Raw genomic sequence first — 16,978 nt, 5'->3', positions numbered from 1 at the left:
TTCTGTAAAGACTCTTTTACAATTCTAATGGACTGAATACAGGATGCAGTGGCAGATAAAATTAGTAGATTAACACAAACTAATCATCATGTATTTGTTGCAGTGAGCCACATTTGTGAAGATGCTCTCTTACATTATTGATGCTAAATGTTCTTCAAAGAGATTTAATCCAAGGAGTTACGAATTTAGCAGATTGACAGTAAATGAATTTATTAAAAGCTTTGCATCACATCATCATTTGAACTCAACAGTTGTCATCTACATAATTTTCTTTATGTACATAAAGTATGTTAAAAAGCTAAAACAAGAACAGAAAGGGTTTTATGGGGGTTAGCAATATTGTAGTTGCCATTCGATTATATTAGAAATTAGATAAAACCAGACTGTTCACTGGACTTCTGGTGTCTTATATCATCTATTCAATCGATTCTTCTTCATGACCTCTGATTCGACTTTCTGCAGTAGGACAATCATTTTGTATGACTTATTTATGAATGTACGACAATGTCCTGCTTGAAAGGAATAGTCATGCTTTGTGGATAACCAAGTAAACCCTGGAAAATAAGGTAAGAATTAAAATCCCTCTACAGTAAAAACAGGATCTCATCTACAAAGTTTGGTCTAATTAACAAACTAATGAAGTAAACTAGGTATTTACTATCCTATTTCCCTCAGATTGTCAATGTGCACGTCTGAAAACCACACTGGCTCATATGCAGTTCTTTAAAATGGAAGAATATTGCATGAAAATTCACGTCTCATCTATATTACAGCAAAACAAAGAAATTAAATGAATACAAAGCAAAAATAGGTTGCGTAATACTGAACTTGGAGCTGCAACAACAAAACTGAAAAATAATACATTTCTTAACGTGAAGCACAGGCCTCAAGTTCTCTCCTTTCCTTTTCCTCTCTTTTCTTCTGTGCAACAGTCCGATCAGAACATCAATAACTAGAGTTGTAAATTGTAAAGAAATTGTTTATATTTGGCACAGAGCAGATTTGACCCCGGTTTGTTGGATCTGATTTTCTCATCGTCTCAACATTCATGAAAAGATCTGATCTGTTACACAAAGGGTTAAAATGCAGTTCAGTCTTCTTGTGTACATACAAATAACATTTATTTTCATCATTTTCACATAGACATTTGCAGAGAGTTAAAAGACATTACAAGAAAACCTGAAGCTTGTCAGAAAATGTACAAATGTAATTTAAGAAAGGTGACTATTTGTCAAAGTGCTGTTTGATTTGGTAATGCTTTAGTTAGCATTAGTTATGTGCCAAAGTTATTTCTATTATATTTATAATAGCAGTTCTGATATGAGGTCATTTAGACTTTGGCTTTACATCCAACTTTGTATTGATTCAACTTTGGCTCTGAATCCTTTTCGCTAATAATTAGAATTAGATAATTTATCTTTAAATAATTTAGTTCATTATTTTGTGTTGAAAATAACCTAAATAAGCTGTAAGAAAGACCAGTATCACCAACACCACACACACTGTTCACAGCCGTCCCAGTGGCTTTACAAGTCACAGCTCTTCAGACAGTGTTAGCACCAGGTTGTGAGTTTCCACACACAACAACACAAGAGAAGGACACACGTGTTGTCAGCAAACTATTTTAAAATTAATTATCACACAGCGCAGTTTCTGAGAGGTGTACAATCTATCAAGGGGGAAAAGACCAATCAACTGTTACCCAAACAGATAAATCTAAACATATTCAGCATTACGTGATCTGAAGACTATTAAACCTTTAAAACAGACGTATCTCAGTATGTCAACCCACCTACTGATCAGCACACACGAGGATTGATTAAACCATCTTAATGTGTGCCGCAAAATATTTTGGAATGCCAACTTGTTCTAGTGTGTTTGACTTTGTTAACATGCGTACACAATATGTCCAGTATCATAAAATGATGTTCCCATTTGATCTAATCTCTGAATCTATACACACATTGTGCCTTCACTACCTCTAGTTACCTGTTGACACATTCTTAACTAATCATCATCTTTCAAATGATATCTTTCAAGAGCCTGAACTCACCTGTAAGATGTTTCTAGATGTAGATATTAAATTGATTCACAGATGGATCGATAGACACTCATGGTCCAAAAAGCCACACTGTGAAATTCAATGTTCCAGTTCTTTCTGTTTACATGATGAATGTCAGAGTGATGCACATTCAGAAGCCTTTGTACGACTAAATGCTCTATTCTACAATAGCGTGTACTCAGACCTCAGCGACGGTAGGCAATAATGGCTTCACTTTCTTTTTTGTCTAGAATCGTCCTGACTTACACATGTCTGCACTGAGTGTGTGTGTGTGTGTGTCTGTGTCTGTCCTATTGTTAGCGAGCAGAGAAGCAGCGCATGTACTCAGTGATCCAGGGGTTGAACTCAGGTTGAACCACCTTCCTGGGCTTGGCCAGCTCGACAGACTTGGCTTTCCGGCGCTCAGCTCTGTGGGTCTGGATCTGACGCTCCACCTCCCGCCTGGTCTTAGCGCGTAGAGCCGACTCGTGGATCTACCAGCGAAACAAGATACACATTTCAGTTTCTGTGGTGTTCAGTCACATCCACTATTGTCACACACAGGTATTGAGTACAACAGAACGATACCTCAGTTGTCGAAGCTGTAGGGCCGACGTTGTGCGTCTTCATGGCCCCGATGTCTGCATGCTTCTCTCCAGAGGCGTACAGAGCAAAAGAGTGTCGGCTGCCCTTACTCTCCTCCTTGGGCTGCCGTGATGGTGCAGGTCTGACGCGATGGGAGACCCACGTTTGTTTTGAGGATTTGGGAGGTTTACTCTGCTGCAATCGGTGCTGTCCAGCATCTTTAAAAAGAAAAGACTTACATGTTCAGGTGTGCCAAAACAGAAGAAACTAAAATGTGTGCAAATCAAAAAATCTGGGGAACTAGAAGTTTATACAAATATAAATTGAAATAGGCAAGAGTATCTGGGTCATTAAGTGTTAAATCATCGCACTTTTGTTTTTCACTGTGAGGGATATAAATAAAATGTGTCTCAGATCCTTATCTGAGAAGACAATATGAGCTCTCTGGGAGGACTTTGAATTTGATTGGTCATATCTGCCTTTGTTTTGTTTTGTTATGTTTGTTTTTGTGATGTGTATTCTGTGTAAGCACCTGAGAGCCACTTTACCGAGTCAAATTCCCTGTTTGTGAAAACTTACTTGGCCAATAAACCTGATTCTGATTAATATGGGTCACAGAGAAATGGTTCTCTCTCCTTCCCAGATCTAAATTTACACACAGTCTGTGTATAGTGTGGTACTATACTCATAAAACTAAGGACATATTTGGAGCAAAAAATATTTTTGTATGCATGTTACCAACAGAATGATGCAAAATGGTCAAAACCTGAGACTCTACATTTTGTTATACTAAGTAATGGGTCCGCAGTTTAGTTCAACGTATGTTTGAGACATAGCTCATGACTGTTGTCTTGATTATTTAATTCCAAGTAACAAACTAGTTCCTGTTGCTTTCATGTGTACCTGTGCATGTTTCGGTAGGTAAAACATGATTCCTTTATTTTTTGACTACATATACTGGACGTTTGACAGAAGCTTTACATTAATTTACATATACATAAAGTAAGATACTGTTTATACTGACTGAAGGAAGATAATTATCCTTTCCCATTCTTTCTCCAAAAGGGGGAGCCAATGTCACATTATGTTTCTAAGCCATACATTGGTGGAAGTTACAGGTCTCAACCCCTATTAGTTACCCTACAGCAGCTGAAAAAAAAACAACACTACTGAAACTGCATTAACACCTTTGTACCCCCATAATATGTCTGAATTTTTACTTCAAGATGAACATACAAGTCTCTGAGAAATCAATGTTGAAAAATGCAATGCTAAAGCAATGAAAAATATATTTTCTGGGTTTGTCACATAACAGAGTAATGTCTAATCAACAACCCAAGCATATTTGATTACTTAAAAATTGGCAAGTATATAACATAAGGTTCAAAATCATGATAAAATCAGCGATTCTCTGCTGCTGTCACACAGCTCAGACAAACGGAACCAGGGACTGCAGTTCCTTTCCCATGTTTTCAATAATCCCTTACTGACACGTACAGCATGTTAAGAGACAATTGACTGATTATGCTTCACACGGTCTATAAAGAAAGAGACAAATAATTTCTGGATTCACACCAAAACTTAATTGGTTCTTCTGTAACCCATACTGCATCCTTCCATCAAGTTTCCTAGTGTCCTGTCTGGTAGTTTTTGCTTAATCCTGCTAACTAACAAACAATTGCAGATAAAAAACAAATCTCCATTTTGGAGGTAATAATTATATTGCATCTTTAGTTTGAAATACCATTACATTTCTCGGCCAACAGGCATGTATGATATCCTCAGAATTACCTTGGTCTCGCACTCTGTGGGAAACTGCTAACTGTTTACTGCCTCTGCTGCTGGCTCTCTGCTCCTCCCTCTCCTCCTCTGGTACTCTCCTCTGTTTGACACCATCAAGTTGGGAGCCTGAAGAGAGAGACACATATTGAAAAGTAGCAAACAAACATACCACTATGTTTATACAGTCATATTTAAAACTCAGAGCTACCTCCATTTTCCTGCTCCTGAATGTGAAGTCTGGGTACAGGCCCTGCAGGGCTGTCGTGCAGCTCCGGCTGTTTGTCCGTCCTCGCCCCATGACACTCCACCAGCTCGGTTTCATCCTGTACCTGGTTATTAATGGGAGGAGGGGGAGGACTTCTTCCAGCTGAGTCTGAATCACTATCTGAGCCGCTCCAGAACCAGGGGTTGTGTGTTTGCTCCAGCAGCCGGCGTGTCAGCCTGTACTTCAGCATCTCCTCATAACACTTGGTGTAGGTCTCCCATTTGGGGTCTTTGAATTTCTTCATGTACTCCGAGCGTATCCTCTTGGTCACCATCTTCTTAACTCTGTGATCTGTGAACCAATAAAGCTTTAAAAAAACATGCATAACAGGCCTATATGCTATAAGTTATGTAACATCTGCTGTGTAACGAGAGGGTTCGAGATGTGGTGTTTGGATCAGTGAATGAGAATAAACAGCAGGACTAAGACGTATATCTTTATTAAGCAATACTTTACTGTTATCCACCCTCAGCAGTGTCACAACCCACTTCCTGGTGACAATATGTCATAAAAGATCACGTGACATGTAATTTCTTATGTAGGAATTGTAAAATTTAGACACATTTACAGTATTTCACAGGCCACACAGTTGTAATGTTTCTTTTTATTTTACATTTTATAATTTCCCTTGTTATTGTCAGCTGTCTTATATTGTGTTGTGTACAGTTTTATTGCTGACTTAATGAGTAAAATTTCTATGTATTGCTTTATTCACATCCTTTATGAAATTATCCTTTAACATTTATAATTCTATACTTTTTGCAATCATAGTTTTATTTATTTTTGTTTATTTCTATTTATAGTCCCCCTTGTTCTTTTGGGTTGTGTATCACCAACTCTCTTGTGTTGTGTATTGGTTTGTACCTGACATAATGTGTACAGTTTGTATATATTTATTTGTATACATTCGTGATGTATTTATTCATTTACATTCATAACTGGGTATATAATATATACAAAGTACATATTTGTATATCCAGTTTGATTGAATTGTATTTTGTACTGGTTTGTACCTCACGTAACATGTACAGTTTGTACGTATTAATTTTTTTGCGTTGATAATTGTAGTAATTTGTTTACATTCAGTCTATTTAAATGATCCCTGTCTTTTGTACTGGTTTGTACCCAAAATAATGTGTGGAATTCGTTAGTTGTAAAGTGTGTGAACATACAATTTTAAATATTTTCACTGTGAACGTTGTGAATGTTTTTCTAAAGAAGTAACGTACTTCACCGCTGAGCCGCAGACGCACACATTTAAACCATTTAAACAACAACGTGGAAGCAGTTTGAACCAATGACAGCGCAGCTATATCAGAGCCCGCCTACCTTCTTCCGGGGAGGCGTCTCTTCTGTGGGCTAAAGATAAAAGATGAAACACTTAGTTTGGATAAACACGATCTCTTCATCAGTGCCATTAAAACGTGTTTTATTGTAAAATGTCCTCTGGCTGTGAAGTTCATCGAGCGTTACTGCGCTGGCAGCGACAACATCCTGAACGTGATGACGCAGCAGCCATCTCCCGCTGTGATAGGCTGCTGCGATCTGCGACTGTAGAAACCTACAAATTAAATGTCAGTGTCTGAAAACATTGCAGCTTTTATAATATTCACGCATTAACTTCAACAAGCTGGTTCACCCCCCGCGATTTAAAAACGAGATGGGATTAAATCGCCATTTAGTATGATATCAAACGAGCTAATTACAGTTTGACACAACCACAGTGTTGAATCATCCATCTGTGGTTGCACATCACTCGTCATGTTATCAGTAGATATAGATGTTAACCATCAGGTAACATGGAGGGCTGACAATCGCCTGTTTGCGTCCGTGTCTCTCAAACGCAGTTCGGTACAGACGTTAAATCGCGTTGACGAGAGATCGTCTGTGGACAAACAGCTCCTCGGACATTCAGAGCTGCTGCTGCTGCATGAGGCTAATTTAGTGTCCGGTAAATATACTCACACAGGAGAGTCGGGTTTCACGGGAGAGGAGCGGAACAGATGGCCTTCCACGGTGCTGCTGGAATCACAACACACGCACACATACACGTCCACGCACAGTACGAAGCCCCGCCCACCCCAAGACGTTTTTAAAAAGCCACACACACTCTGACTGCAACAGGTGGCCCGGGGCCGGGACGTCAGAAATGCTGTCAGGGCTGATGGCGATTTCCATCAGAGGGAGAATGGGCTTAATAAAAACAGATTAGTTAATTATGTTAAGACTGATTCCCGCTCAGGATCAATACACACAATGGTTGCATTTATTGCTCAGGCTTCAGGGACAGTGGGCCTCCTCTCACACGAAACTGGGAGAGCGTTGCCCCCTTCTTCTCTCTTAATTTACTTGATTAGGTTTTGCTCAATTCCTGGATGGTCCCATAATTATGCAATTTGAATCCCACGGAGTAATTGAGCCAAGAAAGCCTAATACTCCTGTTTGACATATTTCTTCAGTAAAGCAAACCCCTCCACCAAGGCCCAACAGTCCCCTTAAATTCAATTAAACTGCCAGACAACTGCACACACTCACTTCCCGTAATGGCCTGATATTTAAACCCCCCCATCAAGGCCATGAATAATTCCCTGGGAAATCAGTTAAAATATTGAAATGTTAAAGAAAGTGAAATAAAAGATCCAGTTTCTGACCTCCTGATCCAGAGCCACACCAAAATGTAATGCGTTCTTTCCTGTAATGGATCCATTCCTCATTCAGTCCCCCCCCCCAGCAATCCTGCTAACTAACAAACAAGTGCAGATGAAAACATAACCTCCTTGGCTTTAGTAAATATTTCTGTCCTAGCGCATCTTCCAGAAACTATAGTGTATCTCTAAACTATCTGTACTTGTTATATGTTATGTCATCTGGTGGCTTATTTGGGTAACAGGTGTCATATGTATTCTCTTCCATATGAGCTTCCCCTGAAACTGTTTGGAGCCCCCGAGAGAGGCCTGCATTACGCCCTGATGCTGTCATTGACCACTTGGGTCTCTAAAATGTTCCTCTTGTAGGCTGCATGTACCTGCAGCCTGTGGTGGTGAATCATAGGCCACTCAATAGATCACTGATGTGATGTGGGATAATGTGGACTCGCCTGCAGACGCACACCCCTTTGTGCTTTCAACCTACACCCTGATAGGTGAGCTTCTCTGCATATAAGGCAGGGGCTGTATGTGGAGATGACCCTCCTGTACAAGGTCTGGATTATGTCTAAAGATGGTCAGGGGGGAGGACGGGGCTGCAGGGCAGGAAGCTCAACAGGATTCAGAGCCGGGTGTCAGCTGTCCCTGCCACTGATCCTGCGGGTCTAAAGAGGAGCTGCATGCTGCTGCGGCCTCGGCACATTCCTGGCGAGTCAAACTCTCCGACTGTCGGAGCTTGAAGGCGTCGCTTTCCAACAAGTCTGTCACCTGGTAGGCCTCCCCCCAGCTGACAGCAGGGGCTGGTGGGACAGTGAGAGACCCCCACCACTACCACTATCTGTCACCCGTTGTGGGCACTCTATCTAGGGTGCCCTGCCAACACCTCTGTGGACCTCAGCTCATTGGTTCATGTTGCAGTGGTGTGTGTCATATAGTAGGTGAGCTTGTTGCTGAGTCAGTTAAGTCTTGGCTTAGATTAATTAATTGATTATTTCAGTAAAACATTTTTTTCCCCTTTTGTTCTTGTGAAGAATATACCATTAAATATTTGATTGTATTTGCATCTATATTCAATTTTAAGTGTCACTATTTAAATACCAGTTATCATACAGATACCAGTAATTGTAAATTTCACCAAAGCTTTCGTTTTTCATTATCTTCCCTCTGATAGAAAAACTGGGGCCAAGGTCTAAAATACCAAATGATGGACTTTAATAAATATCAATATGTATATACACTTACATTCACATGTGTTGGGCAACATGTTGTTATTTTTTTATTAAAGTTGTTTTTCGGGTGGATGCATGGTTCAGCGGTTGGTTTTTCACAGCCTTTCTCCGTGCAACACAGACAACATACAGTTACAAAATATGCACATTTTATAGGGATAAAACATGCATATGAATGTCAACAGCGCAGACTGCCAGTCCATTGACAGCAGAGTGTTGCTGTGTCGCAAAGGGGGATCGTCCACCCGGTTTGATCCCCTGATAGCTGGTGGAGATGGTGGTGAAGAAAGCGGAGAAGCTGGAGAAGGAGATGGAGGATTTAGAAGCACTTCCTGTGGACGATGCTGGGGCCTGCCTCGTCGTACTCCTGCTTGGAGATCCACATCTGCTGGAAGGTGGACAGGGAAGCCAGGATGGAGCCACCGATCCAGACGGAGTATTTCCTCTCTGGGGGAGCAATGATCTGAAGGAGGAGAAGGAGGAGGAGAGAGGGAATTAGTGATTGCATCTTCTTGTGCGACATTGTGAATTTGCGTAAAACATTTCAGCTTGCGTATAAACTAGTTTTTGTTCTCATAGTTTGGTTTAAGTACCTTGATCTTCATGGTGCTGGGGGCCAGAGCAGTGATCTCCTTCTGCATACGGTCAGCGATACCAGGGTACATGGTGGTACCACCGGAGAGCACATTGTTGGCGTACAGATCCTTACGGATGTCAATGTCGCACTTCATGATGCTGTTGTAGGCGGTCTCATGGATACCAGCAGACTCCATTCCTAGTCAGGTGAGAGGGACAAGTTGTCAGAGAGCGGCAGGTGTTGGCATCGAGCTTCATATTGATATTCTTTGACAGATTGAGAGGATTAAAATGTTTGTCTTAAGTACCGATGAAGGAAGGCTGGAACAGGGTCTCGGGACAACGGAACCTCTCGTTTCCGATGGTGATGACCTGACCGTCGGGAAGCTCGTAGCTCTTCTCCAGGGAGGAGGAGGAGGCAGCGGTGGCCATCTCGTTCTCGAAGTCCAGAGCCACATAGCAAAGCTTCTCCTTGATGTCGCGCACGATCTCACGCTCAGCTGTAGGGGGGCAAGTGGATGAACCATTACTAAGAGTGTCGAGGAGCCGAGCGCCACAAATAACGTGTGCGTAATGATAATACGATTTACTGTGCCGAACAGTTACTCTAAGTTACAGTAATGTCTGAAGTGGAAAAAATAACTCGTTTGAAACTACATATTATTTAGAAAATCACAATTTGTCGGGCCCAGTGCGCACACAGGCCACCTATAATGGGTCCATTGTAAAATAATTGCCCTGTATCTCTTTGCACGGCCGCCGTAACATGGGGCGTACATCTGTCAATACTATGTTAATTTGTCAATTTTAGTTTAGCTATTATAACAAAACTGCTGGTAAAATAATAATTTATAATAAATATGTAAATGCTTCTTCTGGGGGAAATAAATCGTGTTGCTAAAAGTGAAAGTCTGGAAAGAGAAAATGTTTCGTTTTCTTCCTTTTCGGATGTATTGTTTTTGGAGTTCAGGCGGAGTTCTTTACCGGTGGTCACGAAAGAGTAGCCACGCTCAGTCAGGATCTTCATCAGGTAATCGGTCAGGTCGCGACCAGCCAGGTCCAGACGCATGATGGCGTGGGGCAGGGCGTAACCCTCATAGACTGGGACGTTGTGGGTCACACCATCACCAGCATCCAGCACAATACCTGAAGAGAGGCAAGGAGGGAGTTCGATTAAGATCGACAGGCGACACGATGTTTTCTAAATAAGTCTGGGGCTATAGCGGGTGTATGGATGATAATTTGCATGTACACTCAGATGTATGTATCGATAGGTGCCATAAACTGGCATAAGTAGACTCAGAAAGGCCGATGGGCTGTGCGTAAAAGTTGTGCGTAAAATGGCATCAGTGGGGAAAAATACCCTATGAATAGTGAAGTTATGTGTTGTGTAATAGTATAAGTCAATTATATGTCATCCTGGTATACAGGAGACTGATTCGATGTGTTATGTCTGAGTGGCAGCTGTTTGTCGTTGTTATTCTTACCGGTGGTACGGCCGGAAGCGTACAGGGACAGCACAGCCTGGATGGCCACATACATGGCGGGGACGTTGAAGGTCTCAAACATGATCTGGGTCATCTTCTCTCTGTTGGCCTTGGGGTTCAGGGGGGCTTCTGTGAGCAGGGTGGGGTGCTCCTCTGGTGCCACTCTCAACTCGTTGTAGAAGGTGTGGTGCCAGATCTTCTCCATATCGTCCCAGTTGGTGATGATACCGTGCTCAATGGGGTACTTCAGAGTCAGGATACCCCTCTTGCTCTGGGCCTCGTCGCCGACGTAGGAGTCCTTCTGACCCATACCGACCATGACACCCTGAAGGAGAGAGAGAGCGAGGTGGTGGAAAGGTCAGTCGTGGACGTCAAATACTCCATATAGAAATATTATCTCTTCTGGACAGATTAAAGGGTTTGGAGATGCGTGGTGAACATTCTGTAAATGTGCCAAGTTACAGCACGCGTCACAGAGACAGACAGAGAACAATTGTTCGACTGACAAATCGTCTGTGACTAATTTAGTCTCTAAGTAGCAAAGGCCACATAGCAGCAGGAGCCAGAATGACATGGCTGAAGATTTATTATTCCACCACTGTTGTCACCTGTAGACTAATAATAGCACCAAAACTTTACACAGCCTACAACGATGACATCCCAGTTCAATACTTTAATCACATAGGATGAATCTGCGTGAATATAAAACAACTGCCTATGTTAATATTTCGTTTATTATTTTAAAATGAGACCAAATCGAATTTTATTTATCTATAATTTGATGTTTTTATATTTAGATTAATTTTGAATTTGTTTTTTGTATAACATATTTAGTATTGCCAATGAGTCTGTCCTCACACTCTGTCCCTATGAGACATTTCCTCGCTGTTTACCTGGTGACGGGGGCGGCCGACGATGGAGGGGAACACTGCCCTGGGGGCATCGTCTCCGGCGAACCCAGCCTTGACAAGGCCGGAGCCGTTGTCGCACACAAGGGCGGTAGTTTCTTCGTCGTCACACATGATGGCTTCTGTAGGAGAGGAGATGGAGAAAAAAGACCGGAGTTAAATTAACATGGAGATACTGTATGTGACAAAAATGACTTCCAAATAAATCATGTTTTCTTGTAAACGCACACTGGGTTGTTTTTTTAAAACAGACTAAAAAACGAAAAAAACAACTATATCATCTACTGGAGCATGTTCATGATCAGGTCTGTGCTTTGCGCAAAATGCCTCAATTAAGCACCAACACAAAGCCGTTCCTAGAAACCTGTATACATCTACACACTCACATTTAAATATGGAACTAAGCGGGTTTCCTTTAGATAACATATGGTCATGACTAAAATAAATTCCTGTTATTTACATTTTCGTTATTCAATTATTAAAATTCTAATTCAAATACATCTACAAGCATCATCTTTCTGTTTTTCAATTGGTCTGATTGCGCATTGCAGCATCAGCATCTTTTCAGGATTTAATGTTAACACATGTGAAGCTGGTGAATCAGATTGATCTGCTGTATCTGCCTTATCTATTTATCACTTTATCTTTTTTAAGTTTCTAGATCTTTAGATTAAAGCTTCTCCTCCCGGCCCCCTCTCCCAGTCCTCAGCCCTCTCCTAGCCTATGTTCCAGTGGAGCTGCCCGTGGTCAGGTCCTGTCTGACTCCTGCTCCAGTAGAAGCTGTAGTGGTGCTCAGGTAAAGGCCTAAAGTCTGCTATCCCAGTGCGGATGAGTGGCTTCAGAAGAGGCCGGTCTCTGCAGGTTCTTACCTTAGGGAGTGTGTCTGCGGCTTCGGAGTGAAAGACCCAACCAGTGCTACTGCTGAACCAGCTACGGTCTTCTGTAGCAGCTCGTCCACCTTTTATACCCGAGCTCCACCATTCACAAACCTCAGGACTGGCCCCCATCCCGACCCTCTGCCATATTAGGATGCTGACAGGCCGAGGGTGAGGAGTGGGTGGGCGGGGGAGCAGCATGGAGGCGCGCCTCAGGGTGGGAGGACGGGTGCCCTCGTCCATCGGGCATCGGTAGAGGGGGCATGAGGAGTGACGCTGCGCGCGTCCGACGAGGAGAGGGCGCGCGCCATATATGGAACTGTCGCTTTGACCTCCCATCGATCCTCGCGGTCCCACCTCGAGGGCCGTAAAAGGAGCGCGGGAGCCACTTGGGGTTTCTAGGGGAGACAGTTGCTCCCAAGCAGGGTTACAGATTTGCTGCTACTCGGCTCCATCGAGCCTTAAAATGGGAAATTGCTGCTCTCATCTGAACAGATTTAGGACCCAGCGAGAGCCAGGACTGACACGGCACACAGGAGCTGAGCTGCAGCCATTAAATGCCAATTAAGAGTTCAATCCTAATAATGGAGATCAGTGCAACATAACATAACATCAGTCCAATAAAGCTTAAAGCACATTCTGTGTTCATTTCAATCAAATAATATCAAGGTGTTCTCTGTGGTTGATTGCATTAAATGCTGTAACCCGATTAAAAGATTAGCACAATATGGATTCATGATTTAAAACTAGTTTTTTTGCATCTATATCATGTGTTCATTTGTCATCATAAATGTATGACATATCATAATAAATCGTAAAGATTAATGGTGTGTGTGCACTGAAGTGTATCTCTGCACTTGCACACACAATAGTTCTGTATTCTTCTTATTTTCTTTGCACATACAGAGTAGTAATAAAAAATCTGCCGCTGTGCAAACCTCATGTGTTCACACAGATCTGTCAGAAGCCGATTGAATGAATAAGGAGAGAATCACAGAAACAGCCAACAGCTGAAACCTTACCCACCTCCTCTGCTCTGTCACAGGAGCAGTTGGATTAATTATAACTCTAACGGTGGAGGGGAGCTGCTGTGCATGTGCCTGGACAAATGGAGGAAGGAACCCAGTGAATGTACATGTGTCCATGCGCATGTTTGCTGTGTGTTGACACCAGCAGGAGAGGGGAAGAGTAGATTTCTAATAAAGTTAGGTAAAAGAGAGGAAAAGCAGAGGAATAGACGGAAGTGAGGAGAAACAGACAGATAAGTGTGAGAGGTGAAGAGGTAAAGAAAAGCAGGGGAATGTTTGGGATGTTAAATGAGCAGAAGCACAGAAGTTAAAAATTCTCAAGCTTACTGAAAAATCAATCAAACGGTGTCAAATTGCCCTTGAATGTCCTGAACTAAAGCTGTGCTCACAAAGAAACAAGCACATGTTAACAGGAACAGTATGGCGTGTCATGACCTGAATTCTCCTTATAGCAGCAACAGAATGTATCACTGTGGATTGCACATGAATGATTATGGCATGTTATCTGTCCATGTTAAATACATGGAAAGTCATATTTGGAACTCGTCCTAAATCAGGCTCGGTTACTGTAATTGAGGAGAAATGCTGAGTTGCATTTATCCGAGTCATGCAGGTTTTCAACAGACTCCCTGCACCTGAAGTTCAGTTTTTTCTGTGTACACAATTTTTTTTAGTGGTTGTGGGGTTAATTCCTATAGGGTTCATTCATTGATATGACCATAAAAATATAGGATAAGAAGAGGGAGGGAGGGATATCTTCGAAGACTTGGGGGGCGAGAGTAAATACAGATTGAGAATGGTGTGTGTGTGTCAGTGGGAGGGGCGGCAGAGCAAGGTTGAGCTACTTTTATGCACTTGTTGTGAACCATTCGGGATCCGAGGGCCTGTGTGAAACGCCTAAAATGTAAAGGGGCTGGCAGTTGGCTGGGACCGAGAGAGGGAGGGTAAACGAGGAAGGAGGTGAGGAGAGGTCAGAGGGGCCGAGGGGGAGGAGAGTAGTGAGACTTCTTCCCGAGAAGCTGGGGGGGGGGGCGTGTGCGGCAGGTGGTCGACAACATGAGTTTAGTGTGACCAAGCCAGCTGAAGACTCTGGATAGAAGAGGGCTGTTCTTGTATCATAGATGTTTTGGTGGCGACAGAGAGAAAATACAAATCCACTGTGATCCTTTCAGACAGTAGACTTGAAAAGAAGAAGAGGTGGACAGGTGGAGACAAGAGTTTTTTTGGGTCAGGGCATAACAGTTTTTCAAATAGATAATTTTTCAACCAGCACTATCAGAGAGAACGTCCAGGACTCATGCAGCACAGAGGGCGGAGAGTGTCAGGGAAAGAATGGCACAAGCTCGGATAGACATTATAGCTGTAACCAATAATCTAGCTCTAGGTCAGTGTTCAACCTTTTAAAGTGTGGCAGCAACACGTACAGTCAACGTTTTGCATCTGGAAAAGAGAACAATCAGGATTCAGTTGAGCTGAGTATGATATCTGTGCTGTTGCAGTGAAGAATGACTGAGGATCATGTGGAGGTTGTTGCACAGGTAAAACTCAGCAAATCGATTGAATATCAGCTGTTTAATCGATTCCTGTTCCCCCTCATCTTTCTAACTGATGTGCTGGCAAATTCTAGTTCCATCCTCAGCGTGCACCGCTGTCTCTCGCTCAGATTGAGGATAAACACACTCCATCCTGTGTGAAGACAAACCAAATTTTCCGAAAAGCACAAATACATTTTGTCTTAATTTGCCTTAGAAGTCCCTTGGTTTTATGGGTAGTAAACACTGGAGGTGGATAGTGTTTACATAGGGCAGACAGGCAGAACTGGGAGCATGGTCCCTGATCACCCAGAATCAGTTTTAAAGTTGGATGCGTCTTATTGTGCTTTCAGGAGCTTAAGATGTTCTCCTCATGTTGCTCTGCACGTTTTTTACCAAACCATGGTAATGTGACATGTTGAGCCAATCCAAACTGCAACATGAATATGCAAAGATTAAAATGTTTGTACCCTCATGGTTCAATTCATGTGGTGGAAGTTGTTTTGGATAAAAGCTTAGCAAAAAGATATGTAATGTTATGCAATAATATTTTTTGCTCCTATTACATGAACAAATAAGGCTCCATGTAACGTCTTCAAGTGATAAATGAACATAGAATATTGTGAGGCCAAAGGGGTCGAGAACTTTTCCTCCAGTTCCCCAAATAGCCCAGGGTACAGTGAAAAAGTGAGGGGAGCTGAAGCACATGGAGCTGGAATTAGAAACACCACGCAGGGCTGGACAGCACCTGGTCAGCTGGGACCAGTCGTCCTCTGCAGGACAGGAGCACAACTGCTGCCTCTGCTGAGCTTAGAGGAAGAATGTGACTGGAACTGAAGGAGCAAGAGAAGTTGGATCATCATACAGATCAGACTGTGTAAGAGAAAAGAGATTCATAAACATGACAGAAATGGGCCGGGAGTTCATCAAATATTTGAAGGTTTTATGTCAGAGGGGTTTTACGGCACAGCTTTGCATTGTGTGCGTGTTCTGTTTGACATCATATGAAGATTAAAAAAATTCCTCTCATTGATGTTTACTTGATGAATCTCTTAACCTGCCCCACATTTATATTTATATTATATATGATATAAATCAGTAGATCACACTCATGTACTGGATACAGTGGCAGCTGATTGGACACCGTGCAGGAGAAAAGTTCACTGCAAAGTCAACACAACATGCCGCCGGCTAAATAAACTCCATTACAACCAGGTTTTATTTAGGTATGAATGACTGAATGAACATTGATCCTAGGAATCAGTGGTGACCAGTGGAACATTTCCTGGGTCTGGCCTTTGTGGTAGTCCAACAGCACCACCTATTGGTAGCCTGACACACTGCATGAAAAACAGTTGATGAGTGTTTGATCGGGATGGGGCCACCTCGTCTTACCATTTCTATTAATTTGATAGAGGAGCTGTGAATTATAAAAAAAAGCTTTTAAAGATAAAACTTCATCAAAAGTTCTGAATGAATAAAACAAAGTTATTAGTTGGTAACATTAATGTTATATGATGATGTCTTTTGATTAATGTATAATAGATTTTTTATTTGATTTTGCGAAAATAAATTAATCAAGGGCGGCAGAGGAACTCAGCAGCCAGCAGGGGGCAGCCTCAGGACATCACATGGAAACAAGCAGCAGCAGACTGCTTGGAAATTAAGCAGCAAGGATTCAGTGATTTGTTGTTGCTGTACATTCGTGCAGTAGTGAGGCTTCACCTGGTCTGTGAATGAAGTGGAAGTCAACCTGAGAAGCTAAACTTGAACGAGGACATACAGGGGTGGACAGAGAGACAGCTCACCTTCAAAGTAAAAGTTCAGAAGGCCGGAGCTTTGATTTTGATTTATGAGTAATGAGTGACCCTTACTCCTTGTGCTAGTTGATGTGAACAATATGTAATTTATTTGATGACCGAATATAAACTAGAGATTTTGCATGTGGGCAGTGTGGCCTAGGGGGTAGAGTGGTCATTCTTCCACAAGAAGGTTAGTGGTTCAATCCCCACCCTTCCCAATCAG

The 16,978-nt window shown here is 42.2% G+C and overlaps 2 protein-coding genes across 4 annotated transcripts; both read right to left on the bottom strand.

Annotated features, from left to right (window-relative positions):
• Positions 1-184: 184 nt before the first annotated feature.
• Positions 185-6,717, bottom strand: ccsapb (centriole, cilia and spindle-associated protein b). 3 transcript variants are annotated; one of them, XM_062387034.1, is made up of 6 exons: positions 6,639-6,713; positions 6,003-6,234; positions 4,617-4,964; positions 4,418-4,534; positions 2,630-2,844; positions 185-2,535 (listed from the first exon to the last, which is right to left on the bottom strand). In XM_062387034.1, exons 3-6 carry the CDS (start codon positions 4,945-4,947, stop codon positions 2,359-2,361), a joined length of 840 nt encoding a protein of 279 aa, XP_062243018.1. In that variant the 5' UTR covers positions 4,948-4,964; positions 6,003-6,234; positions 6,639-6,713; the 3' UTR covers positions 185-2,358. The 3 variants fall into 3 exon arrangements, with proteins under 3 accessions (XP_062243018.1, XP_062243023.1, XP_062243010.1); XM_062387039.1 differs by having other exon boundaries at positions 6,003-6,032; positions 6,639-6,711; XM_062387026.1 differs by lacking the exon at positions 6,003-6,234 and having other exon boundaries at positions 6,639-6,717.
• A 1,791-nt stretch (positions 6,718-8,508) lies between these two features.
• On the bottom strand, positions 8,509-12,533 carry acta1b (actin alpha 1, skeletal muscle b). Its single transcript, XM_062387013.1, has 7 exons — positions 12,388-12,533; positions 11,504-11,640; positions 10,611-10,935; positions 10,108-10,269; positions 9,432-9,623; positions 9,141-9,322; positions 8,509-9,010 (listed from the first exon to the last, which is right to left on the bottom strand). Exons 2-7 carry the CDS (start codon positions 11,630-11,632, stop codon positions 8,867-8,869), a joined length of 1,134 nt encoding a protein of 377 aa, XP_062242997.1. The 5' UTR covers positions 11,633-11,640; positions 12,388-12,533; the 3' UTR covers positions 8,509-8,866.
• Positions 12,534-16,978: the final 4,445 nt, after the last annotated feature.

Source organism: Platichthys flesus, chromosome 1 (genome assembly GCF_949316205.1).
Source record: "Platichthys flesus chromosome 1, fPlaFle2.1, whole genome shotgun sequence".
Classification (NCBI taxonomy): Eukaryota; Metazoa; Chordata; class Actinopteri; order Pleuronectiformes; family Pleuronectidae; genus Platichthys; species Platichthys flesus.
The sequence above is the reverse complement of the archived record's forward strand: the minus strand, read 5'-3'. Positions and strand labels throughout refer to the sequence as shown.

Bases quoted from the DNA above. Each gene is read 5' to 3' on its own strand.
- ccsapb (XM_062387026.1), bottom strand. From the start codon at position 4,947: ATGGTGACCAAGAGGATACGCTCGGAGTACATGAAGAAATTCAAAGAC. The intron at 4,535-4,616 runs GTAGCTCTGAGT...CTCTCTCTTCAG, and splicing joins TCAGGAGCAGGAAAATGGAG to GCTCCCAACTTGATGGTGTC. The intron at 2,845-4,417 runs GTAATTCTGAGG...TTCTTTTTAAAG, and splicing joins CCACAGAGTGCGAGACCAAG to ATGCTGGACAGCACCGATTG.
- acta1b (XM_062387013.1), bottom strand. From the start codon at position 11,632: ATGTGTGACGACGAAGAAACTACCGCCCTTGTGTGCGACAACGGCTCC. The intron at 9,323-9,431 runs GTACTTAAGACA...TCACCTGACTAG, and splicing joins GTTCCAGCCTTCCTTCATCG to GAATGGAGTCTGCTGGTATC. The intron at 9,011-9,140 runs GTACTTAAACCA...CTCCTCCTTCAG, and splicing joins CCAGCACCATGAAGATCAAG to ATCATTGCTCCCCCAGAGAG.